Source organism: Sciurus vulgaris, assembly GCF_902686455.1.
Source record: "Sciurus vulgaris genome assembly, chromosome: 11".
Classification (NCBI taxonomy): domain Eukaryota; kingdom Metazoa; phylum Chordata; class Mammalia; order Rodentia; family Sciuridae; genus Sciurus; species Sciurus vulgaris.
Genome location: NC_136472.1, coordinates 12,388,601 through 12,414,257, shown reverse-complemented (window position 1 = coordinate 12,414,257; position 25,657 = coordinate 12,388,601). Strand labels below are relative to the sequence as shown.

At 60.9% G+C, this 25,657-nt stretch overlaps 1 protein-coding gene across 6 annotated transcripts in view; it reads left to right on the top strand.

Moving 5' to 3' along the window:
* DAGLA (diacylglycerol lipase alpha) overlaps positions 1–25,086 on the top strand; it is a 59,003-nt gene extending 33,917 nt beyond the window's left edge. For 5 of the 6 annotated variants that reach the window (XM_079105135.1, XM_079105136.1, XM_079105139.1 and 2 more), the window contains 19 exons: positions 1,052–1,189; positions 1,537–1,748; positions 2,954–3,055; positions 3,462–3,600; positions 6,878–6,965; positions 8,831–8,965; positions 9,515–9,592; positions 11,418–11,542; positions 14,951–15,104; positions 15,614–15,697; positions 15,780–15,857; positions 16,223–16,303; positions 17,049–17,191; positions 17,492–17,560; positions 17,887–17,959; positions 19,210–19,406; positions 19,956–20,085; positions 20,589–20,776; positions 21,897–25,086. In XM_079105135.1, coding sequence (XP_078961261.1) covers positions 1,095–1,189; positions 1,537–1,748; positions 2,954–3,055; positions 3,462–3,600; positions 6,878–6,965; positions 8,831–8,965; positions 9,515–9,592; positions 11,418–11,542; positions 14,951–15,104; positions 15,614–15,697; positions 15,780–15,857; positions 16,223–16,303; positions 17,049–17,191; positions 17,492–17,560; positions 17,887–17,959; positions 19,210–19,406; positions 19,956–20,085; positions 20,589–20,776; positions 21,897–22,854 — 3,129 coding nt within the window. In that variant the 5' untranslated portion in view covers positions 1,052–1,094 and the 3' untranslated portion in view covers positions 22,855–25,086. Of the gene's footprint in view, positions 1–31; positions 85–1,051; positions 1,190–1,536; positions 1,749–2,953; positions 3,056–3,461; positions 3,601–6,877; positions 6,966–8,830; positions 8,966–9,514; positions 9,593–11,417; positions 11,543–14,950; positions 15,105–15,613; positions 15,698–15,779; positions 15,858–16,222; positions 16,304–17,048; positions 17,192–17,491; positions 17,561–17,886; positions 17,960–19,209; positions 19,407–19,955; positions 20,086–20,588; positions 20,777–21,896 lie in introns of all 6 variants that reach the window. The other variant, XM_079105138.1, reaches the window with a different exon arrangement.
* Positions 25,087–25,657: the final 571 nt, after the last annotated feature.

Genomic DNA, 25,657 nt, shown 5'->3' with positions numbered 1-25,657 from the left:
GATGTTGGTCACCAATACATGTTTTCCCCAGAGCTGTCACCAGGGAGAGGAGGACCTGCTGCCCACTCCTGGACCAGGTGCCATGTAAGCCTCTGTGGGCCTGGGGGCAGCCACCTGCAGGAGGGTGCCCAGCCCCCACAGCAGGTGCGCCTCAATTCAGTGCAAGGCTGCCCTGGAGCTGCCCTGGGTGTCCGCCTGGACCAGCTTCCTGCCCACATAGCTGCCCTCCTTTCAGGCACTCTAAAGGGTGGGCAGCTCGGGTCCTGGCGCTCTCCAGAGCTTGCTCATGACTCCTTTGTTTCCAGCTACTTCATGGAGTTGGGTGCTGGGTGGAGGGGGCTGTGGGGCTCAGGTGGCATGGAGGTGGTGTTGCTCCTGTGGTGGGCCATGACTGTGGCTGGGCACCCTGTTGGGTGGTGCCAAGCAAGTCAGAGCACTGTGCTGGAGGGCTTCACAAAGCAAGGGCCAAAGACCCCCCATTACAGCCTCGCTAAGCACCAGCTGTGTGCTGGGCATCTCACTCTGCTGTGCATCAGTCCCAGCTGCTGCTCACAAGCCATAGCCGCCTTCCCCAAGGCCTGGGGCCTTCCCCTGCCCTGCTGTGCTTCATGCTAAGGGCAGCTTGTTCTTGGTGTCAGAAGCCACTGCCCTGGCCCCAGGGGCCATGTGCACTGGGCCAGGTATTTTTGTGGACAGGCAACAAGGAGTCTGGGGCCAAGGATCCCATCAAGCCCCAGAAGGAGGAAAGGGGGATGAGCCCAGGTCTTAATGGAGCAGAACAGGGACTGTTGTGGCAAGTGCAAGCAGTGCCAGGCGAGGGGGACGGAGACACCTCAGATCAGGTGGCAGCCGTTTTCCTGCTGCTGAGGTCCTTTGCTGGCCCTGGAGGTTGATAAGGCAGGAGGCGGGTCAGCATTCCAGCAGCTGGGGATTGGGACTTGTGGCCAGTGCCAAGGTGTCCGTACTCCGAGCACACCTGGGACTGGCCCAGTGGCCCAGGAATGTGGTGGCCCTGGGTGCTACGGCTTCAGGGTCCTCTGCTCTCTTTCAGGAGGTGAACACCAGGCCCACTGAGCCTTCCAGAGCTGCCAGCCATGCCCGGGATCGTGGTGTTCCGGCGGCGCTGGTCTGTGGGCAGCGATGACCTCGTCCTGCCAGCCATCTTCCTCTTCCTCCTGCACACCACCTGGTGAGCCCCAGGGCTGGGCTGCGGCCTGGGGTCGAGGGGAAAGGCTTGGAAGGAAGCCTTCCAGTCACACGTTCCTCCCTGCCTGGGCCCAACCCTGACCCTGCCCTGCTGCCCTTTCTCAAGAGGAGGTGCCTGAAACATGGAGCCCCTAGGGCTGGCCCCACGTGGCGCCAGGGCCCTCCTGACCACTGCTGTACCCAACGCCAGCACTGGGAGCGGTTGCCACCGCTGTCTCCCACTCTGCCCCTTGGAGGTGCCCGGGCCAGGTGGACGTGGTCTTGTAGGGAGGCCCCTGCTGCCCCTCCTTCCACTGCCAGGGACAGCTCACTCCCGGGGTCGCCCTGCAGGTTCGTGATCCTGTCCGTGGTGCTCTTTGGCCTGGTGTACAGCCCGCATGAGGCCTGTTCCCTGAACCTGGTGGACCACGGCCGCGGCTACCTGGGCATCCTGCTGAGCTGCATGATCGCCGAGCTGGCCATCATCTGGCTGAGCATGCGTGGCGGCATCCTCTACACGGAGCCCCGCGACTCCATGCAGTACGTGCTCTACGTGCGCCTGGGTAAGGGCCGCCCGCCTGGGGCCGGGGGCTGCCCCAAACCTCCCTCCCAGCACCCTCCTTGATCATTCAGCCAGTGTTTGCATGAGCCACTCTGTAAACCAGCACCAGAGACAGCAGTGAACCGAGACTTCCAGGACTGCATCTTGGATGAGGGTACAGGCTGCCGACTCAGACCTGTTTTGTAAATAAAGTTTTATTGGAACACGCCCATTTATTCATGATTGGACTGCTTTGGCAGAGTCGAGGGGTTGCTTCAGAGACTGTGGGAGTCTAAAGTCTAAAACATTTGTTCCCTGGCCGTTTATGGACAAAATTTGCTGACCCCTATTTTAAACCATGAACATCTCTGCAAAGCGCATCTGCTTTGTGATATTTCTCAGACAGACCCAGCCCTCCCCAGAAGGCCCCCGGGGACCATCTGGCCTCCTCTTCTGGGCCCGGGTTCCAGCCACTTCTCCTGCGACTTCCCGCTTCTCTCCTCTTAAAAAGTGTTCAGCTTTTCCCCACGTTAACACCTAGAGAAGAGCTGTTATTACCTCGTTTTATAAACGAGGACACTGGGACTCAGGAACGTTATGAGTTTCCTCAAGGTCACACAACTAGTCAGTATTGAAGTGTCAGACTTGAGCCCAGGCCGTGGCTCTAGGCCCTCAGCTGCCATGCTGCTGCCCTCCGCCAGCCTCCAGATCCCCTCCCTGTTCCCCACCCCACGTGGGCCCTGCCGACAGTGTGTGCTGACAGCTGAGCCCCAGGGACTTGAGAGGCTGGGCCGCTGGGCTCCTCCCTCCTCCCTCCTCCCCACTCCAGTTCCAGAGGCCTCTTGCTGGGAAATAGCAGTTTCCATGAAAAATGAGCAGTCACCTAATCCTCACGTGGACCCACGACATAGATGTTGTCACTCCCATTTTACAAACAATGACACAGGGGCTCAGAGGGATTAGGTAACTCACCTAAGAGAGATTCTGATTTCCATAACTCAGGCACATAATTCTGAGATCCTCAAGAACAGGAAGTGTCTCTTCATTGCCCACCTTTCCCATCACGGGAGCCTGAGGACAAATTCCAGGGGGCCAGACAGGGACCAGGTGGTGGTGGGACAGCCTCTGCTGGGAGCCTGCTGCTGAGCTGACCAGAGGCTCCAGCACAGGAGCGGCCAGGCTGGGATTCCTGGGCCCTCCCTCATCCGGGGCCTTCTCTCTGTCCAGCCATCTTGGTGATCGAGTTCATCTACGCCATCGTGGGCATCGTCTGGCTCGCTCAGTACTACACCTCCTGCAATGACCTCACTGCCAAGAACGTCACCCTGGGTATGTCAGGCATGAGCCGCGGAGGCCCGGTGGCCTGGGCCAGAGGGCAAGGACAGCTCAGGGCATGAGCCGTGGAGGCCTGGCGGCCTAGGCTGGAGGGCAAGGACAGCTTAGAGAGGAAGGAGCTCGGGCACCAGCAGGTTGACTGGGGGAGGTGGCTTCCTTCACTTTGTGTTTGGCCATCCCCAAGAGGTACCTCCCTGGAAGTCCACAGAGCTGCCTGCTGTGTGCCCAGGTGGGCCTCAGGATTGGGCTGGGGCAGGCTGAGAGTAGGGGCTTCTGAAGCTTGTCCTTGGGTGCTAGAGGCAGCTGAGGCTAGGAAGGCTCCAGTGTGCCCCTCTCTTCAGAGCTGATGTCCAGGGATGTGTCCCCCAGCATGTCCACCTTCCTGCTGCTGCCCCCACAGGGATGGTCGTCTGCAACTGGGTGGTCATCCTCAGCGTCTGCATCACCGTCCTCTGTGTCTTTGATCCCACGGGCCGCACTTTCGTCAAACTGAGAGCCACCAAGAGGAGGCAGCGCAACCTGCGGACGTACAACCTGCGGTCAGTTGGCTGGGTGGGCGGGCAGTAGTGCCCTAGCGGGCTTCACTGACCAAGGGCAGAGGTGAGGTTCCTGCTCTGCAAGAGGCTGCTGTGGGCCTCCTAGAGGACATGACAGCCTCTTGTGAGGCATGGGCGTTAGTAAAAAATTTAGCATCTCCCTGCCTGTCACCTTGTGTTCAAGGTGGGAACAACAGGCCAGGTGCAGTGGCACACACCTGTCATCCCAGCAACTCAGGACGCCGAGGCAGGAGGATCACAAGTTCAAGGCCAGCCTCAGCAATTTGGCAAGGCCCTAAGCAACTTAGCAAGACCCTATGTCAAAATAAAAAATAAAAAGGGCTGGGGATGTGGCCTCTGGGTCCAATCCCCAGCACTGAAAAATAAATGAAGTGGGAACAACAGCTCCCGCCTTGTGGCAGTACTGAGACTTAAATGAGAGAATTCGTGCAAATTGGCCAACGGTGCTCACACTGGTACGCTCGGCAGATGCCAGCCGTTGCTGTCGTGGCCACCAGCAGCACTGAGAACAGTGGCAGGAACAGGGAGACACCCGCAACTCAAACCAGGCATTGCGTGGAGTCACCCCATGCTTAGCCACACGTACCTCATTATAGGATGGGGACACTGAGGTAGGGGAGGTCGTATGGCTGCGGTTGGACAACAAGCAAATGGCGAGGCCGGGGCCTGGTGCAGAGGTCTGGCTTTGGAGTCCTCACTTAACCGCCAGGCAAGCTGCCTCTGTGTCTCAGGGGTTCGAGGAAGTTAATCAAGGAAGGTCTCCTGGTGGGGGTGCTTGACGTGCCCATTTAAAGAAAAGGCAAAGCTGTACCCTGCAGAGGAAATGAGGGAGGGCATCCAGCAGGATCACATGATTCCTGTTCATTGGCAGAAAAATAGAGGGGGGTTTCCAGGATGGCTCACAGTATCCCGCACAAATCAAGCTTCCTCTGTGAGTTAGGCCCTGTGCACAGCTAGTCCATTTAACCCTTTGGCAACCCCACGAAATTTTGAGACCCACTCTACAGGGGAGGGCTCTAAGTTGCTTGTCCCAGGTCATGTTGGTGGAACATGGAGGTAGCCCTCCATCTGTAGCCCAGAGCAGATTAGGACCTCACTGAGGGAGCGGGCTGCCCAGGCCACCTGCCCAGCAGGACTCCTCCTCCCCTACCCCATGCCTCTACAGCGAGTCCCCTTCCACGTCAGCTCATCAGTTCATCTGCAGCCAGAGCCACACCCGTGCCCTCTCTGGCCACCTCCCAGCCCAAAATGCTAGGCCTTGGAGCCAAGGCCCCGGAACCCATCTTCCTCAGAGTGCAGCTAGCTGCCACCGCCTGTCCCACTTAACTTGCTCGGAGCACGGGCCCCAACCTAACATGGTTTTGGGCTCCTTGCGCCCTGGAGGAGACTGCCCTTCCCGACTCTGGGTGATTGCCTTGGGAGCCCAGGGCAGCCAGTGCCTGTGCAGTGGGGGTTGGTGGTTGCTGTCTTTTTAATTAGAAAGCTGTCCGTGGTTTCCTGGCCTTGCGGAGGGGAAGGAGGTGCTTTGGAGCTTGCAGGGCCTGGCCTCTCGTGGTTCCTCCAGTGCTCTGAGGGGCTCTGGAGAGTGGCCTGGACCACAGGGCTCTGTGACAGCTGATTGGTCTCAACTCGCCTGTCCTCTGCTCTGAAATGCACAAGCTGTTTTTCTAGGAAGGACATTTTCAAGCCAGCGGCTCCCCACGGTGGGACCCACACGCTCCTGCTACCCTACCCTGCTAGGTTATTTCAGTTTGGGGAATGCAGAAATATTTGTTTAAGTCCTGGGTCTTTTCCCTTTCTAGTGAAATCTGGTCAGGGTTGGGAGAGGGGATTATTCCAAGGAGCCTTGACTTTGGATTTTTGTAGGACTGTCTGCTCCCCTTCACATTAATGAGCTGCAGTGCAGAGGCTGCTGGGGTCTGTGCACTTTCCGTCCACACTTGGTATGTAAGTTGCTAGCTTGGTCCATAGCCTCACTGATGCACTGGACGGGTTCTGTCACCTTCTCATACACATTCCTAAGATGACCTGCCCCCTGGTGTTTATAAAGGGCATTACAGCAAGGTGTAGAGGCTACTTCTGTTTGGTGAGAGGCCCAGCAGGAAATTCTTTTGAATTTTTGAAAACACCGTCAACTTAGAAACCATTAAAGAATGTGATGTCGTCCAACCCCTGGAGAGTTGACATTGGTTTAGGATGCAAGGCTGCCGAAGTCCTTAAGGGTGGCAGGTCCCAGTTGATTCACACCCTTTCCTAACCTTCTGTAGCCCTAGAAGACCCTTTTTGCTCCTCCTTGTGGCCCACGACCTCATGGAGCCAGGGTTGGGGAGTGGGGAGCAGACTTTGGCCATAGCGAAGGACCAAGAGGTCAAGGAGGGCCAGGCCGTTGCTCCTGGTGGCTGTTGAGTGCCTTGTGTGCATCCGAGTACCACCCTTGCTCCGCTCCTGCTTTCCCAGCTTTGGGCTTTTAAGGGACCAGCTCATGGCACAAAGCAAACCGGCTCTTCTCCCTCAGTTTGGAGGTGTACGGTCTAGTGTTGGAGCCATCGTCTTCTTGCTCAAGGCACACTGATTTCTGGGCACCCGGGATTGGAGGAGCCTCTGTGATAACTGGCCCACTGCTATGCCTTTGGCTGCAGACTCCTGGGTCCCTTGAGTCCCCATCCAGACAGACAGCCTCAGGGCTGGAGCCAGGGCATGAATGGGCAGGGGACAGCCATGCAGGTGAGGTGCTAGGTGACAGCAGCAGGAGCTGGGGAGTGCAGAGCCTTGTTCAGCCCAGACACTTCTGTGCGTGCAGAGCACGCGAGTGTCTGGAATCCCTTAGCAGGAAAAGTAAGCCTGCCTCAGGTCTGTTCTGGCTCCTGGAACAAGAGGACGGCCACTCAGCGTCCTCCTAGGCTCTTGCGTTTTGCCTTTGGACACCTTTGCTGCAGAGTGGCCTCCACTTTGGTTCCCGGCTCTGACTCCCAGGCCTGTGGTAAGTCTTCCAAAAGCCAGGGAGCATGGCCTCCTGACCAACAGTTTGCCATCTGAGGCCAGCGGGAGCCCCCCAGGGAGGAACCTGACTGGCCATCAGCCAGGACACTGGCCAGCCAGCTTTAACCAGGCCTGGGACCTCTTCTCCCCTCAGAACCGCCTTCTGGGGAGCCTTTGGTGGGGTCCTGGGAAAAGGCCACCCTGTTTCTATAATATCTGGGTCCCAGCTCTTCTGGTCCAGCCCTCTGACCTCACATATACCAACTCTTCCCTTCTGCAGGCACCGCTTGGAGGAAGGTCAGGCCACCAGCTGGTCTCGTCGGCTCAAAGTGTTCCTGTGCTGCACCCGTACGAAGGACTCCCAGTCAGTAAGTATCGGGAAGTCTCTTCCCCAGGCGCACATCCTGCAAGACAGGCACCTTTCTCTCCTGTGGCAAACCGAGTGGGCGGGGCTGGTAGGAGACGCAGGGTTTTGAGTGCAGGTGACAGCCTGCTTATACGATGATCTGTTACTCTTCGCTGACGGACTCCCCCCGCCTGTAAAGCAGCCTTGGAACAGAGTTTAGTTTTGGAGATGAAATGCTCACCAGCCAGGCAACCCGAAGACAAAGAAAGTAGCACATCCTCCACAGAATGGATCTGGAGGGTCCAGCGCGCAGTCTAGTGCTCAGTGCATTGCTAGATGGCACACAGTCAGCCTTCACCAACCACAGCTTTGAGAGGCCAGACTCAGAGTACCAAGTGCAGCAGGAGGAAGACAGGGTCAGCTGTGGGTGGCCCTGCGGGGAGGGAGGCAGAGCCCTGCAGTGCCAGGAGGGAACTTAGAGGTCTTCTAGCCCCACCCCTCATTTTGCAGATCAGACAGCTGAGGCCCAGAGAGGTGGAGTGACTTGCCCAGCATCCCACAGCTAGTTAGTAGCAGAGCCAGTGGGGTCAGGAGGCCATTCCTCCCGAGGCAGACAGCAAAGTGCCCTCCTCGGAAGCCACCGGGAAGCCTCGAGTGGCTCCTTCTCACCAGCAACGCTGGTGAAGCGTAGAGTGAGTAATCCAGTGAAAGAAAGCCCCTCAAGTTCCCCGGTTGGCGGGGAGTCCTCTGCGGGTCCTGCGGGGAGATCTGAAGGGTCATGGTCAGGGCTGGGGCTGTAGGCAGACCACGTGAACCCCTGGCAGGTGTGGGCTGGGCCTGCCACCATGTGCAGTGCCCAGACCCCCTCTCGGACAGGGCTGTGGTTCCAGCCTGGTGAGAAGGCCTCACGTCACCAGGAGCCCTGAGCACGGGTGCTCAGACTCGCTGTCCAGGTGCAGTCTTGGGCTTGCAGGCCAAGTCTCGACCAGCTTCTATGGTGTCCCTTAAAAACCTGAATTGGATACCAGCTTTTGAAAATCAGGGAAGTTTCTGTAAACTCCTGTACTTCCCAGTCTGGCCTCTCAGGCCCTCCCTGGCTGGTCAGCTGGAGCTGAGCAGTGGCCGGTGCCATTTGGCCCCTGAGGCATTTTGATTGCAGTGCTTGGTTTTTTTCTCTTATGAATGTGAGACACTCCAGGGTGAGGCAGGACCTGTTTCCCTGAATTGGTTCCCACCTTGGCCTCTCCTGACAGGTTAGGGACAATGCTTCAGGCTCCAGGGAAGCAAGATGCAGGGGAGACCCCAAGCCCACCAACCCACAGGACTCACCACTGTTCCTTGCCTCCTGCCCTGAGGCTCAGATGCAGGCTGTCCTTAGGTCAGGGGCATGGAGGAAACCCAGTGATCACACTCCGTGGGCCCATTGTGGTGAGCCACGGAGCCAGTGACCCCTGGGCAGCAGGGAGAGGAGCCCCAAGATCTAGGAGGTTCCACAAAACCCTCAGTGTCTCTTCCAGGGTCATATCTTTCAGGTCAGAAGCAGCCAGGAATCATTCGGCTTTCTGCTTGAGAGAAATTCCAGAGGAGAAGGAAGCCAGGGTCATCCAGGTGTGATTCCTAGTATCTAGGGAGAGAGAGGAGGACACGTCTCAGATGACACCTGTGTGGCAGACAGAGTGAGCCTCAGGACCTCCCACGGGAGGAAGGGCCCCAGAGGTGATGGAAGGGTCATGTCCCACATCACTGCTGCCAGACCTGCGAGGGCCCTCCGGGGGCCAGGCTCAGCTGGTGCCACAGGGTGCATGGGCAAACCTGCCCTGAGCCTCACTCCTGGTCTCACGTCCTCCCGTCTCCCTGCCACTGTCCCCTGCTTCATGGACCTCGTAGGATGCCTACTCGGAAATCGCCTACCTCTTTGCTGAGTTTTTCCGGGACCTCGACATCGTGCCATCCGACATCATCGCCGGTCTGGTGCTGCTCCGGCAGAGGCAACGGGCCAAGCGCAACGCGGTGCTGGACGAGGTGAGCCGCCTGCGGCCAGCCCCTCCTCCCTGAGGCCTGCTGCTGACTGCATGGCCGCCCCGCCTCGCAGGCCCTGGAGGTCACCTCTGCTGTGCACTGCCCTCCCCTTCCCCGGCGCAGGACTTCAGCCAGCTCCGCACCACTGCTGCTCAGGTGGCTTCCTTTTCTGAGCCCAGTGCGGCCTCTTCTTCCAGACCTCTAATCCCAGGGCCCCAGTGCCTGTCTCCAGCTGGGTACTCCAGCCTTCTGCTTTGTCCCTGTGTCCCACTCCCCTGTCCCTGCCAACATTCCAGTTCAGGTCTCTCACATCTGTACAAAATCCTTCTCTGCTCGTGTGGGTCAGGAAGGTCCCCCAGGGGCTTAATACTTTGGGCAGGAAGGAGCAGCTAGAAAGACAGAGAAACTTCTGATTTTGGAGCCCTGGCTGGGTCTTGGAAGAGCTAGAAGCCACCTGCTCCTTCAGGCCTCTCAGGCCTTAGGGAAGCAGGCAGAGCCCTGGGGACAGCCTGGGGATGGGCCACCGCCCACCTTTGCATGCCTGTTTTACAGGCAAACAATGACATCTTGGCCTTCCTGTCTGGGATGCCAGTGACCAGAAACACCAAGTACCTCGACCTCAAGAACTCGGTGAGTCACCCCCCCCACCCGTTCTTGCCTGTGCTGGAATCTCGGTGTGGGCCACATTGCTCCTGACCAGGACCTACTCAGCCCTGCAGGGTGACTCCTCTCAGGTCACACCCCCAAGAGCCCCACGCCATGCTGCTCTGCAAGCAAAACCCCAAATCCCTTAGCCCAGCTCCGGGACGTTTGGCCCTGGCCTCTTGAGATGGCAAACCACCTCCCAGGGTGAGCTATGACATTATTGCTGCCACTGCTGTCATAAAAGGCACTGGGGCGTAGCTCTGTGGTTTCCAAGACTTTTAGTAATAGAGCCTTTTCCTAAGTGCCTTTAGTGGAGTCCAGCAGATTATAGGAGAAGGTGGTGCCACCCTGTGGTGGCAGAGCCCTGGCCCAGCCACTGTGCAGCCAAGGCTGAAACCACAGCGGGCTGCCCTGCCCCAGGAAGCACACGGATATGGGTGCGCCTCTGCTCAACTCTTTGTCGCTGTGACCTCGAGCAAGTCCCTTGTCCTCTGAGCCTGTCCCCCTGCAGCTCTAAAATGGTCCTGGGCAACGTTCCTCCCAGAGCTCTGGGAAGAGGAGCTGTCCTTAGTCCAGTCCCCGCACAATGCCGTGAATGAAGCGCCAGTCAGATGCAGCCCAAGAGCGTCAGCCCTTGGATATCTCCGTCCTTTAGAAGAGCCCCAGGGTGGGGCTGCGGGCGCAGCTCTGTGGCAGAGTGCTTCCTGGCAGAGTGCTTCCTGGCGTGCGCGAGGCCCTGAGTTCAACCCCAGCTCCACACACACGTGCCCCTGCTCCTCAAAGTGGCATTTGTAGCTTCTCAAAGCAGCCAGGTCTGCAGCAGGACCTGACTCTGCTTTCCAGGGAGACAGGCTCTACCATTCCTGGGTGGTGGGGCAGGGCCGGCAGAGGGGCCTGGCTCCCACCTGCCTGTGGCGGAGGCTGCCAGCACCCCGCCCGCTGGCAGGGCATGCTGAAGGTTGAGTAACTGCCTCTCCAGCTCACCAGCTCATTCCTGGAGAGCAGACAGAAGATGCGGACACTTTCCCCCCTCTGGGCCCTGATTAAGGCACTACCTGTTCCACTTCACAGGATGACTAATCACCCTCCTTACCTTTTACAAGAGAAATAATTCCCTCTAAGTGCCGCAGTCCTCCGCTGGAGGCTTTGCTGGGACACCTCTGTCCCTGCCTCCCTCTAGCCCTCGGTGCTGGTAACAACCACCCACAGCAGCCACTGGGCCTCAGACCTGTGGGGTTTTAAACTGGCACCTTTCTTCAGAGTGATCCCAATCTCCTCCAGACAGCCCTCCCTCAGCCTGAGCCTGGGACTCCATGAGTCAGGCATACCTAGTACCTGAGGGCCAGAGAGATTTGGTGACTTCCTGCCCAATGAGGCCCACCCACCTGCTGCCTCTAGCCGGAATGCCAGGCGGCTCTTGGAGGTCCCAGGGCCTTTCAGGGTTAAATTCAGTCAGGGCCTGATGACTGAGGTGGGTGATTGCTACCCTGCCCCTCGCCCCTCACTCTTTTCCTTCTTGGGAAACAAGCAAGGAAATCGATCCAGTGCTTTGAGTGATTTTCTGTCTCCAAATCGTTAATTCTGAGATGGGAGCGTCAGGACAGGTCTCAAGAGATTTGTGCCCTGATTGCATGGAGATAATTAGGGAAATGCAATTATCATCTAGAGGCTTGGTCCCTCCTCTAGGGCCTGGGTCCCACACAGCCCCACCTGTGCACCCGCTCCCTATGGGGGGGTGAATGGCCAGGCTCCCACCTCTGGGACTGCTGGACTGAGGCTAGAGTCACCGCCTCTGCATGCTGTCTTCCAGCACGAGATGCTGCGCTACAAAGAGGTCTGCTACTACATGCTCTTCGCCCTGGCTGCCTATGGCTGGCCCATGTACCTGATGCGGAAGCCCGCCTGTGGCCTCTGCCAGCTGGCCCGGTCCTGCTCGTGAGTACCCTGCCCTGTCCCCGTCTGGCCAGTGTGCAGGGAGGGGCTAAGAGGATGAACTGGTGCCTGTGGGGTCTCCCACTAAGCTCAACAGGGGCAGCAGACTTTGCCTCCTCCTCCTCCCTTGGGCCCAGTGGTTGCTCTTCCTCAACGTCGCCGGCCTCAGCCTTTCCCCTCTGTCATCCCCGAGCAGCAGAACTCTGGGCTGTGGAGTCACACAGCTCTTGGTTTGAGTCCAGACCTTGTCACTTGCAGCCTCAAGCAAGCTGGTCTACTTCCCGGGGCCTGTTTTGGCATCTGTAAAATGGGGATGTGGATACATACGTCATGGAATTTTTTAGAGGATTAAATGAGATTCTGTATGGTGTCTACACTGCTGGATCCCTTCCCCTTCCAGCTCTTTCTCTGCCCCCTCAACCATTCCCGCCTGCCCACGTCTCCCCTGCTCTTGGCGTCCCTCCTGTGCTCTGCCTTTCTGGAGAGACAGTCTTGGGAGGGAGGCCCTATCCACAGAGCTCTAGGGAAGGGCCCCAGGAAGGCCCTTTGCAGGCTCCTTCCCGCTTCCCAGGGAGCTGGAAAGGCCTCAGCCCCAGATCCAGCCTCTGATTTGTCTCCACCCTCAGCCCCGCCCTGGGGGGGTGTTCTGTTCTCCTAAGTGGGCCAGAGAAGGGCTCCAGGAAGAAGCCGCCCCTTCCTTGGTGGCTCAGCTGTTTGCCCGTGCCAGGTAGAAGGAGGACAGCTCCCTGGGCTCCTGTTCCAGAAAGGTGGCATGTGAGGCAGGAGCTTATCCTCAACACCCCTGTCCTGGGGCCCTCAGCAGCCACACCCACCCTGCCATGCCCTCTCTTTCTTCAGAAAGCTCAGTGGCTCTTGGGACTTTGTTCTCCCCATGCCCCTGGCAGCTAATCAGAGGTAACCAGGGCACCTTTTCCCTCTCTGCCTGCTGCACGTGTTTGCCCTCTTCCCTGTCCTCTTGGGAGTCCCAGCCAGACGGAGCATCAAAATGAGCACTGGGCCAGGAGTCTGGAGACCCGGGTTCTGATGGGCCTTGCTGCGTTACTCATGGCAGTGGGGGCCAGCCATGGAACCGGTTTTCCCATTTGTAAACAGGCAGCGTCTGCCCATAGGATGCTTTGGAATCCAGGGGTCACAGGCAAGCAGGACTTCAGTGCACTGCATGCAGCAGGGTTGTGGGCCTTTGCATCCACCTTCTTAATGGCCCAGAGAGTGCAGAGTCCTCAGACCCTAGGGGGACCCCAGGGCCTGTGGGGCGGAGATGAGGCAGAGCTGAGGCCCAGGTGTGCAGCCAAGGACATCAGACAGCCCAGAGGACTGGACGCTCTTCTTGGCTACTCAGGCCTGACTGCAGGTGCTGGCTGGAGGCAGAGGGGCTGCCCACCAGCCTCAGGCCTGGGCCTCTCCCTTGGCAGCAGTTCTTCCCCGCTCAGGGCATGGAGAGCCAGGCCTGCCCATGCCAGCTCCTCTGGCCGTCTGGCGCTCCAGCCCTGCCCTGGATATGTGGCAGGTCTTCCTCCCACAGACGCAAGGTGGCAGTGCCACCCTCAAAGGCACGGCAGGGCTGCTCCCGTCTAGCCCGCTGCCCCTGCCTCCTTCCTCACTGCCCCTAGTCCTCGGACCCCTTATTCAGAAGCAGCCCTCACGAGAGGGGAGTCAGCGTGTACCGCCTGCCTGTGATGTGCCAGGCCCTTTCTGAATCGTGGGCCTTTGGTCTCGCCCCAGCCTTGGGATGCAGCTGCAGGAGGAAAAGGAGGCCCCTTCAGGCCCACGGAGTCCAGAAGTAACTTAAAGGATTCCAACCCAGAACTCAAGGTCATACCGTCACAGCTTCATGCTCAGCCAAGGGGGAGAGGACCGCTGTCTGAGAGTAGGAGCTCGGGCCCCAGCCTAGGAGCTCCGCTGCCTGACCTGGTGGTGGGGGCTCCTCCAGCCAGGAACCCCTCTCACGGCATCTCAGTGGTGCCCACGCCAGACCCCGTAGCTCCCAGGTCTTGCCTCCACCCTGGCGTTTCTCAGTGAGGCCTGTCCCCTTTGGGAAGTAACCCCGCAGGTGCTACTTTAGGAGAAGACAGACCTCTCAGCATCAGGGACTCCTAGGATTCTTAATAAAATCTCAGCTGTCCTCTCAAGACCGCGGGCAGACCCTGTCAGGTGCACTGTGGGCTCCAGGCCAGTCCATTGGGTGCTGGCTCCCTCTGGTGGCCTGAGGAGCTGTGATCCCCAGCTGGGCGCTCTGTGCAGCGCTCGTTCATCCACTCGTGGGGGGCCTCATATGTGCCTGGCAGGTGTTGGTGTTGGGGACATAGTTGTGACCCCCACAGAGCAGACCCTGCCCTGTGGCACTCTGTGCTGAGACAGGACGCTGACAAGGGAATGTGGAGTGTGTCAGAGTCGGGGTGCGGTGGAGGAGGGTGTCTGATCGGGATTAGAATGGCTGGGTGGCAGGGAAGACCTCTCTGCAGCAGAGGCTGAGGGAGGAGGGCGTGAGCACGCAGGATCTGATGGAAGAGCATTTCAGGCCGAGGGAGGCAGGGGAGGAAGAAGGATGGGGAGGCGGGAAGATGGCCAGGCATTAGAGCAGAGGCACCAAGGACGGGGGCCAGAGGGCATGAGTGAGGAGAGGAGGGGGAGGTGCAACCAGAGACCAGGGCCAGGGCCCGCAAGGACCCAGGTCCTCTGTGGGCAGGAGGGTGTTGCTGTAGGGTTAAGTAGAAAAGTGACAAGGCCTGACTTGCCTTTAAAGGGTCATTCTGCCACTGAGTTGAGAACATAGGGAAGTGTGGGAGAGGGGACTGGTCAGCAGGCCCCTGGGCTGCCCCCAGGCAAGGAGAATGGGAGGGAAGGTGGAGGGTCTGGTTCTGAGTCTGCTCGCAGACCCGACGGGCGTGTGTGAGAGGAGAGGGTGGAGGGGGACCGGGGTGGCTGCCATGCAGGTAAGGTGGGCAGACGGGACTGGCTTTGTCGGACCTCTGAGGGGAGGTGCAGCCGGGTGGCTGGACGGGAGCACCTGGAGGGCTGGAGCCAGTCTGGAGTGGCTCCTGAGCAGCGCAGAACACTTAGAGCTTTGGACTGATGTGCAGCTGCAGGGGAGAGGGCCTGGGCGGAACCCGCGGCTTCGGTGCCAGAGGACAAGCCCAGGAGCCCAGCCCGGAGAGGACACCAGGGGTGGGGGTCCTCCAGCTGGTGGGAGGACCCCCAGGGTCAGGTGCTGCCAAGAGAACAAGGAGCGGGCACTGGGGACTGACCCGTGGGCTTGGCACCGTGGAGGTCAGCAGGGATTTTGAAGGTGGTGGGGCTGGATACCTGACTAGAGCAGGTTTGAGGAACAGGAGGAGGAAGTGGCACCATCAGGGGCTCCCTGGTCCTGAGCCACCCGCCCCCACCCGACAGGTGCTGCCTGTGCCCCGCGCGGCCCCGATTTGCGCCTGGTGTCACCATCGAGGAGGACAATTGCTGTGGCTGCAACGCCATTGCCATCCGGCGCCACTTCCTGGATGAGAACATGACCGCGGTGGACATCGTCTACACCTCGTGCCACGACGCGGTGAGGGGCTGGGCAGGGACAGCCGAGTTGGGGCCCAGGTCAGGGCAGGCAGCTCAGGGGCCGGGCACGGAAGCCACCCTGCTGGGCCAGCACGGCCACTGCCCCTCCAGGCCACCCTGTGAGCAGTGCAGGGGCAGCTCCTCCTCCGGCACGCCCCCGGCCCACACCTGCTCTGGGGCTGGAGAGTGGGCGCCCACCCGACCCCCAGCGTTGGCCTTTCCTGGCCCCAGCTGAGCAGGAAGCAGGAGGCACAGAGAGGGCTGGGGTGCATCCAGGCTCAGCAGTGGGATGGCAGTCGAGACCACGCTTGTCGGGGAGGGGCCAGGAGGGCAGGGGCTTGTGCTAGGGACAGAGGACCCTCAGTGACTGCCAGGAGCCCTGGCCCTGGAAGGAAGCAGGGGCTCCATGGCCAGTGGAGCGAGCTGTGGAGCCAGGAATAGGGCTTAGGTCCCTCTCCCAAATCTGACCCCATCCTGGGCCCCTTGGCCTCACACACTGCTGCTTCCTAGGTCTATGAAACCCCCTTCTACGTGGCCGTGGACCATGACAAGAAGAAGGTGGTAATCAGCATCCGCGGAACCCTGTCCCCGAAGGTATGCCCCCTGCAGCCCCTGCCCTGGGTGGCTGCCTCCCCCTTCCTCGTCTCCTCAGCCACCCCTCACCTCCTCTCCCCAGGACGCCCTGACCGACCTGACGGGTGATGCCGAGCGCCTCCCTGTGGAGGGCCACCGTGGCACCTGGCTGGGCCACAAGGTACCCGCCCCGTGTGCCCAGGAGCCCTCGCCTTCTTCCCCAGCAGCCCGCAGACACCTGCCGTTGGGGTCCTTCCTGTTCACTGGGCCATGGGAGGTTGCTCAGAGAGGTGTAGATTAGTCTGGAAGGTCTGTGGTCCGCTTGCTGGAGCCCCACCCCCCGCCCAGTCTGGAGCCTGCCTCTGGGGAGAGGCCGGGCCACCCCGGTCAGACACACCCCCTCTGAGCCTCAAATCCCTCATCTGAGGTGTACATGTTCCCCAGGCCCATCCACCCCACAAGAACAAGGCCAGTGCACTGTGGTCACTGGTTTTGCGGGTCCCCGGGGGCCTTCCGTCAGCATCCTGCTCTGCTCCTCCCGTCCAGGGCATGGTGCTGTCAGCCGAGTACATCAAGAAGAAGCTGGAGCAGGAGATGGTCCTGTCCCAGGCCTTCGGGCGAGACCTGGTGAGTGGCTTTCCATGCCCCAAGCCCTGTGCCAGCCAGCTCGCCCTCCCCCAGGGCAGCGGGGCCAGGAGAGGCTGGGTGATGGCAGCCCTCCCCTCCTCCACTGCCCAGCCCCTCTCATGCAGCTCCCCAGGTCCCCTCTGGTCCAGCTCCGCCGAGGTTGGCCCCGTGGTCACTAAGTGCCTACTCCAGGCAAGTGCTGGGGCTTCTCAGCCTGGAAGCTGCACAGCCATTTACCCAAAGGACATTTTATGGAGACACTCAAAGAACAAAACAGCAAGAAGAGTAATCACAGAGCAGGTGGAAGGCATGCTGCTCTGCTTGGCTGCAGCCAGAACCAGCCACCATCCCCCTGTTGAGGCAGGCCCAAGGTGCCACCTACTGCCCCATAGACTCTAGTAGGAGTCCGTGGAGGAATGGGGACAGGTGACCAAGTGATAACATTAGAGTATAAACCACTGTAGTGATAAGGTCAGAAGCAGTGTCTAGAGGAGTGACTGGCTCCTGGAAAATCAGGGAGGGTGTCCCCTGGGTAGGTGCCCTGTAGGGCAGTGGAGGCTGTGAGGACAGACACCCTACGCAGTCGCTCTGTGGGGACCTAGCATGGTTCTCCCTCTGCCCCAGCATCCGCATGGCACAGACATGATTGCAGACCTCTGGGAGGACCCCTCTGCCTCCTTGGCATCAGCCAGGACAGTGACCTGGCCGCGGGGGGCAGAGCTCTCAGGCTTATCTCGGTCCCCAGGGCCGCGGAACCAAGCACTACGGCCTGATTGTGGTGGGCCACTCCCTGGGCGCAGGCACAGCAGCCATCCTCTCTTTCCTCCTGCGCCCACAGTACCCGACCCTCAAGTGCTTTGCCTACTCGCCCCCAGGAGGCCTGCTGAGGTGAGCTGCTGGGGCCTCGGGCTGCCAGCCGGGGAGGCCAGGCTCAGGCTGAGGGCTGGGAGCTGGGGACTGGCCCAGTGCATGGAGCGGGCAGTAGAATGAGGACTGTGTAAAATGCCAGTCCTACCCTGGCAATGCCTTGTGGGCAGGAAAGACAGGGCCGGGAGGCCTGGCCAGGCACCTGCAAGTTCCCGTGCAGGTCCCCGGAGTGCAGGAGTGGGGGCCCGCTGCTGGCCAAGCACCTCCTCCAGGACGCCACACTGCCCCTTGTCCTGAGCTCCCACCTGGCTTCCCTTGCAGTGAGGATGCTATGGAGTACTCCAAGGAGTTTGTCACTGCCGTGGTTCTGGGCAAAGACCTCGTCCCCAGGCAAGTTCCGCCCTGTCACCTGGCCTCACCCCAGTCCCGAGACCCTGAGTCTCTCTCACTCAGCCTCCCAGCTCCCTAGGAACCTGGGTGCTCCCTCCCTATCCTTTCTGCCTTGTAGTGAGAAGACAAGAGGACACAGGGCTGGCCCCACCCTGTATGGCCTCTCCTCAGCTCTGCTCTGCTCTGCTGAGCTGCAGACTCCCTGCCACCCAGGACCCTTGTAGACTGGTCTTCTTGCTCCTGGAGGCCAGGCGTGGGCCTACCTCCCCTGCCCCTCTCCAGCCCCTGACCAGGCCCAGCTGATGCCCATTTTGCGACTCCTGCAGGATTGGCCTCTCCCAGCTGGAAGGCTTCCGCAGACAGCTCCTGGATGTCCTGCAGCGCAGCACCAAGCCGAAAGTGAGCTCCCACCGGGCACCCTGGCCTCTGGGCAGCTCTGTCCATCCCTGCCCTGTCCCCTGGTGGTCCCTTGGACAAAGCACAAGAGGTGCAGCCACTGTTGGCCAGTGTCATGGGAACTTCAGGCCATCAGACCCTCAGCATCTCCAAGCCCAGCCCATCCATCCCCTGTCACATAGAAGGGGAAACAGACCCAGCCTGGGAGTTACTGGCCACATAACCAGTGGTCACCATCTCAAAACAGGAAGCCAGGAGCTGCCTGCAGTCAGAAGGGGTGATTCCCCAAGGCCCAGGGCTTTGAGTTGGCTAAAGAAAGTTCTGATCCAAAGCCCAGTGAAGTTGCCCAGACTCAGGGAAGGCTGGGAGTGACCTGCAGGGAGGATTTGGGCTCAATGTGTTCCTATCTCTGCGGGGCCTGAGAGGCTAGCCCTTCCAATGTGCCCCAGTGTCAGAGGACGTTGGTGGACTCTTCTTGTGCAAAGTTGCCTTCAGTGCATCAGGCAGGTGGGGTGGGTGGAGTCTGTGGCCAGGCACCCTGGGGCAGGCCCCCAGCAGCAGGAGGCACACTTGGGCCCTTTGGTCCTCTGTGAGGTCACCCTCCATTAGTCCCCCCAGGTGGGTCCTTGCCCCATGTGCCATCTCTGCCCACCTGCGCAATTTCCAGCTTTGGTGTCTGCAACCAAGGGTGCAGGCAGGGCCGTGGACCAGGTCTCAGGTGCAGTTGGCGGGCAGGACAACAGAGCTTATGGGACTGTGTCTGCCTGGAGCAGCCTGGTTCTGGGGAGGAGGACCTGCTCCTACCAGACCCAGGCCTGGGCATGATCAGGCCAGAGGCAGGTGGCTGGGACCTAACCCAGAGGTGGCCAGGCCTGGTTGGTACAGCTGGCCCAGGCGGAGGTCCGTTCTGCCTCTTGACTTGTGGAGTGACCTAGAGCAAGTCCTTTCCCTCACTGGCCTGTCTCCCCATCCACTAGATGAGGGCTTGGCTGGTCTTCCAGCCCCTTGCCAGCCCTGAAATTCAACAATTCCATGTCATCTGTCCTTGGCATCTTATTGGCCACCTGGCCACCGTACACCTCAGCCACTGCCTCTTCAGGTGGGCACCGACCTTTAATGCTCTGGCCACTGCCCTTCCCCTGCCTCGTCACCACCCCTCCCTGCTGTCACCCATCGAGCCCTCCTTCCTCCTTGGCCCTGGCCACTCAGCCAGTGCTGCTCAGCTCTGTCCCTATCTCCCCTGCCCCACACAGTGGCGAATCATTGTGGGGGCCACCAAGTGCATCCCCAAGTCCGAGCTGCCCGAGGAGGTGGAGGTGACCACCCTGGCCAGCACACGGCTCTGGACCCACCCCAGTGACCTGACCATCGCCCTTTCAGCCAGCACTCCGCTCTACCCGCCTGGCCGCATCATCCACGTGGTGCACAACCACCCTGCTGAGCAGTGCTGGTAGGTGCCACCCAGGGTCCCAGGCCTGTGGCTGCAGGGCCTGTGGCCTCTTCGGAGCTTCTGCTTGGACAGGAGCAGAGCCTGGAGGGCGATTTCCCTAGCCTCAAGCCCTGGAGACGAATGCAAGGGCCAGCCCAGAGCAGGACTCCAAGCTCCTTTCTCAGCCCCCGCCTTCGCCCCCAGTGTCCCCCCGCCAGCTCTCACCTCGCACCACGGCATCATGGGGATTGACTAGCAGGCAGTGTAGGCGAGGATGGTGCAGGCAGGAGAGGGCCAGTAGAGAGGCCTCCCACACTCCCTCAGAGGCGTGGGCCCGGCCCTCGTCCCCAGGTGAGTTGATGAGCTGGCCCTGCCCAGGGTGGAGCAGGCATGGCTCAGGCCAAAAACGGGCAGGAGGCCATAGAGGCTGCAGCTGGGGCCCCAGGTCGGCCTTTCCCAGGCTGAGGGTAAAGCGGGGCCAGGAGCCAGGCCTAGGGAGAGCCCTAGCCCTGCCAAGCAGGGGCACAGCCCAGAGCCTCCTCAGCCCCTCACTGGCCCCTGTCCCCTCAGCTGCTGTGAGCAGGAGGAGCCCACATACTTCGCCATCTGGGGCGACAACAAGGCCTTCAACGAGGTGATCATCTCACCGGCCATGCTGCACGAGCACCTGCCCTATGTGGTCATGGAGGGGCTCAACAAGGTGAGCTGCAGGCCCTGTGGAGCATAAGATGCTGCCGCCTCATCGGAGCACACAGGTCGGATCACTGCGCCCCCTTCTTCCAACAAGGGCACTTAGGCTTGAGAGGTTGGCATCCCAGCCAGAGCCCCCAGCTGGGCCCGGGGGGACCAGAAAGGCCAGCTCCACCCTTGGCTCTTGCCACAGCCCTGCATCACCCCACCTGGGACCTGTCCCTGAGGCAGGCTAGGCTGAGAGGCCCTGAGGGCTGCCTGGGACATACCAGATGCACAGCCAAGCAGGGACAGCCTCCGCCACCACCAGCCACTGAAGGGCTGAGCACAAGAGAGGAACTGTCCAACCTTGAGGGTCTGTGGCAGGGCGCCACCTGTGGCAGGTCCCCAGCCTTCCTTGAGGAGCAGGGCCCTTGCAAGGAGGAGAGTGACCCCAGGGACCCAAGAGGCTGTTCTGGGAAGCCAGGCTGGGCAGCAGCCCCTGCCCCGTCAGCCTGCCCATGCTGTCCCCAGGTGCTGGAGAACTACAACAAGGGGAAGACGGCTTTGCTCTCTGCTGCTAAGGTCATGGTGAGCCCCACGGAGGTGGACCTGACCCCTGAGCTCATCTTCCAGCAGCAGCCACTGCCCACGGGGCCACCCCTGCCCACTGGCCTGGCCCTGGAGCTGCCAGCTGCAGACCACCACAACAGCAGTGTCAGGTGAATCACACAGCCCACAGGTGTGCAGGGACCATACGTGTGACCTTGGAGGGTGCGTCCATGGCGTGTGTGTCCTGGGCCCACGCACATTCACAGGACTCTGCACATGTGCATGAGAGAGTCAAAGTGGCCCCTCTTTCCTGCTCTGCTCCCCTGCCCCTCAGCCTGCCATTACTAAGGGGGCTGTGTCTCGCAGGATTCCTGTGGGGCCCAGGGAGGGTCTTGGCACCAGACCACACATCCATTCATACCCAAAGGTGGACACACGTACCTACACATATGTGCATAAGACGTGTTGCGTTGCAGCTTGTGCCGGCACATTCGCCTGCACACAATTGTTAGTCACATATGTTCATGGACCCCATGCAGACACAGACACGCGTGTGGGACACACACCAAGATAGCAGAAAATGTACCTGGGGACACACCTGGACAGGCAGATGTGTGTGAATGCACGAGTGTACCTGAGCCAGACACAGGCACGCAGATGCACACAGACATGGCGTCACACGCACTCACAGGTGCACACTTCCGTGCTCACACCCTCTTTGGAGAGGTGAGTTCTTGGGCAATGGTGCATCTGCATCCCTGCCTTCTGGAACCTTGGCCCTAGGCCCTTGGTCACAGATCTTGCCAGGAGGCTGCCTCCTGGTCCCTGTAGGAACCCCTGGACACCTCCCCCAGCTTTATGCGCATTTCCTGTGGTAGCAGCATGGCCAGAGGAGGGAGCCAGTGTCTGTTCTGAGCAGCGGTGACCGTGGCAGCCACCCACTCCTGCAGGCTGAGCTGCAGACGTGGGGCGCCAGGGCTTCCTGTGCAGCAGAGGCCTGACCCACCGCAGTGTGAGGAGCGACAGAGCGGGCTGGCCTCTCCTTGCTTTCTTCTTGCCCTGTCCCTCCCATTCCCATCAGTATGGTGACGGCAGGGTGCAGGGGCGAGTTCTTAGTCCCTTGGGGCCCCGTCAGCATCGGCCCTTTGTCTTCTGTCTTGAGTTCATTTTTAAAAACAAGGCTTCCCTGCCCCACCCATTCGGCGGCTGAGTTAACTGCCCTTGTCCCCTCCCTGCCAGCCAGGAGCCGGGTGGTCTTCTCTCCCGCTGAGTCCCACTCTCCCTCTGCAGGAGCAAGTCCCAGTCCGAGATGAGTCTGGAGGGCTTCTCGGAGGGGCGGCTGCTGTCTCCAGTGGCTGCTGCAGCGGCAGCCCGCCAGGACCCTGTGGAGCTGCTGCTGCTGTCCACTCAGGAGCGACTGGCGGCGGAGCTGCAGGCACGGCGGGCACCGCTGGCCACCATGGAGAGCCTCTCGGACACAGAGTCGCTGTACAGCTTCGACTCGCGCCGCTCCTCGGGCTTCCGCAGCATCCGCGGCTCCCCCAGCCTCCACGCTGTGCTGGAGCGCGACGAGGGCCACCTCTTCTACATCGACCCGGCCATCCCCGAGGAGAACCCCTCCCTGAGCTCTCGCACGGAGCTGCTGGCGGCAGACAGCCTGTCCAAGCACTCGCAGGACACGCAGCCCCTGGAGGCGGCCCCGGGCAGTGGCGGGGTGACTCCAGAGCGGCCCCCCAGCGCAGCCAACGAGGAGGAGGAAGAGGCTGGCGAGGAGGGCGGTGGGGGGCCGGCCCGCGGAGAGCCCACGCTGCACAACGGGCGCCTGGGGGACTCGCCCAGCCCCCAGGTGCTGGAGTTCGCCGAGTTCATCGACAGCCTCTTCAACCTGGACAGCAAGAGCAGCTCCTTCCAGGACCTCTACTGCATGGTGGTGCCTGAGAGCCCCACCAGCGACTATGCCGAGGGCCCCAAGTCCCCCAGCCAGCAAGAAATCCTGCTCCGCGCCCAGTTCGAGCCCAACCTGGTGCCCAAGCCCCCACGGCTCTTTGCCGGCTCGGCGGACCCCTCCTCGGGCATCTCACTCTCTCCCTCCTTCCCACTCAGCTCCTCCGGGGAGCTCATGGACCTGACCCCCACGGGCCTCAGCAGCCAGGAGTGCCTGGCAGCAGACAAGATCCGGACTTCCACCCCCACTGGCTGCGGGGCCAGCCCTGCCAAGCAGGATGACCTGGTCATCTCAGCACGCTAGTGCCCCTGCACTGCTGCCAGCCGAGGCCCTGGCTGGAGCAGGAGACCCTGTGGGCACCTGGTGGCTGCCCCCAGGCCAGGCGGCTTTGAGGAGAGGCCCCCGGGGTCAGTTAGCCTCAGGCATGGGCATTGCTGCTGAGCTGGGGGTCTGCGTCCCTACCTCAGCTTAGGACCCCCCAGAGCCAAGTCGGCTGGGATCCGGCCCTGTCCTGGGGACTGCAGGGGAGGACAGGGAGCAGGAGGAGCCAGGCACAGCCTGCTGGGCGGGCAGACCTACTCAGCCCCCGCAGCTTGACCCACCAGGGCATCCTGACACCCTTGTCCCGCAGTTGGCCTTGGGTAAACTGGCTTCTGGGGCGGAGAGCAGCCCCTCCCCAGTGTGTGCCCTGGCCACCCCCAGATCTGGTGCCTGCTGGCCGGTTCCCTGGGGTGACGTCTGTCAGGTGGCCCGCAGTGCTGTAAGTTACAGAAGCTGCTGGGCTTTCAAGGCCCCACACCCAATCCCATGTTCAGTAGCCCCGCCAACGGCCACGGCAGCCCGGGGCGGAGGGGTCAGGACCGCCCCTTCTCTGCGTGGCACCCCTCCAGCTGGCCCTGTCCATGGGTCCTGGACACCCCTGGCCTGCTCCACCTACCTGCTACTTCCTGGTTTCCACCTTCCACCCCCAGGGATCCTGGCCACTCGAAGGGTGGTGGGTACTGCTGTGACCACCCCGCTGCAGAGTCAGTGCCCTGGGAGGAAAGGAGGCACCTGAAGTCCCTTCCTCCGAGGGTCCCCGCCTAACTCCTTTACGTACACCCCCACCACGCCTACGCCTCCCTGGGCCCTGTCATCTGAAACCAAATGAACCTCTGCCCCACTCGCCCGGTCCCTGCTGGCCTGGGCTCCTTCCTGAGAGCTGGCCTTTCTTCCCACTGTGTCCTCAGTGTCCTGTTGGTGGGAAGTGGGGCCAAGAGTGGGGTACTGTGGGACCTGGCTGGAGACCCTCTGCCTGCCGCCCAGGGGAGGGGCCAGGAGGGCCAGGGGCTCCAGGCTGCCCTCATTGGGGTTCCTTCCCTCTGAAGCAGGCGTGGGGCGACTGTGCATGCTAGTGTCAGACGAGTGTGTGCATGTGCATGAGTGTGCCCTGTTCCTGAGGAAGGCCCTGGGGGCTGCCCGCCCGCCTGTCCCCGGAGCAGCAGTGTGAGGCGGGGTGCTAGACAAGCTCCAGGGCTGGCGTGGGCGGGCACACAGACCCCGCTTGTGCCTTCGTCTCCTTGGAGGCACGGTGCCCCCACCTGCTCCCACCCCAGCCTCCTGGGCCACCTAAACTCCCACGAGACCCCCATCTCATGATCACTGGTACCTGGTCCTGAACCTCAACACCCCCCAGCTGAGGCTGGCCTGGACGGCTGCCCTAGGAGCACCTGCCTACCCTGACAGATGGGGACAGAGACTGGGAGCTGGGCCTCCCCTCCTGCCCCGCCAGCCCCACCCGCCCCACCCTCACCAGATCCAGGCACCCTGCCCCCAGCAGAGAAGCAGGACAGAATCTGTGACTCCAAGAGTTTAAAGAACTAGACAAATTCTTCAGTTAGACAAAGGTTCCAACAAGCACCTTGGCCAGTAGCAGAGAGAGACTTGGGTCTGGCCTTTTAATTCTCCTCTTTGGGGTGGGTCTGGGGACCTCTAGGGTAGGTGTGTCCCCCCCCCATCGCCATGCCCAGGACTGAGCCATCAGGGACAGACTCCCCCACCCCAAGGCTGCAGCCATGCCTGTACAGACTTGGGGCTGGGGCAGGCTTGGACTCAGCCCTGGACACCAGGGTCAGCCCACCCCTCACCTGCCCCGCCCTGCCTCGCCCCTGAAGAATGGGCCTGCTGCACGTCTCCCTCACCCCTCGTCACATGGGGGGGTTTGAGCCACCCCCCTCTGCCCAGGTCGGCTCACACTGACCCCACACCGCCCCCCAGACCCACAGCACAAGCTCTCCCAGCCGCGCGCTGGCCTGTCCTCCCAGGGGCCTGGGCGACCTCCGTATGCAACGGGCAGGGAGCAGCCGGGCCCCACCCTGCGCACTCTGCGCCGTCTCCCCTGACTTTTTTTGTACTTAATGTATGAAAGATCCACACTAATATTGCTGTAAAAAGGAGAGACAAATTAATATAGCTTATTCTATAAATATGTCTGTATATAAAGGTTTCTGTATATTGTATAGAGCTGTGTATAAACTGGATGTAGAAGCACACTGGGCACTGGAGTAATCTCTTCCCGCTGGCTGGGGACCTGCTGCTCGGCTTGCAGCAGAGTTGGGGGGCCACTGCCACTGTCCCCTTGCAAATCCAGAGCTTCAGGGGTAAACAGCTCCCCTTGCCCTAGCCTGTTTTGACCCCAACACATGGGGCGTTGGGTGGTTTAGGGACAGCTCCGTCCATGGCTGAGTGCTGGCCTGAAGTCAGCACAGTTCCCCGGGGTCTTATTAAACTGGGCGCCGTTTTGGCAGGTCAAGGAGAGGCTGAGGGCCTGCATTTCTCCTGGGCCTCAAGATCCGCCAGTGCCAGGCCCACGACCACCCTGGGTTGCTGCAAGGGGGCAGAAGCCCCTCGAGCCCCCGGCGTGAGGGAGACACGGGAGTGCTGCCTGTGTGAGATGTACCAGGACATTCGCGTCCATCACAGCAATAGGCCTTAAAAGGCATCCCGCTTAGTCCTTCTTCCTCCCGGAAGGACCTGAGGCTCAGAGAGGGTAATCTGCCCAGGACTGCAGAGCCAGCAATTGGGGTACAGACTGGTCTGGTGGTGCCCACAGCACTGAAGTGCAGGG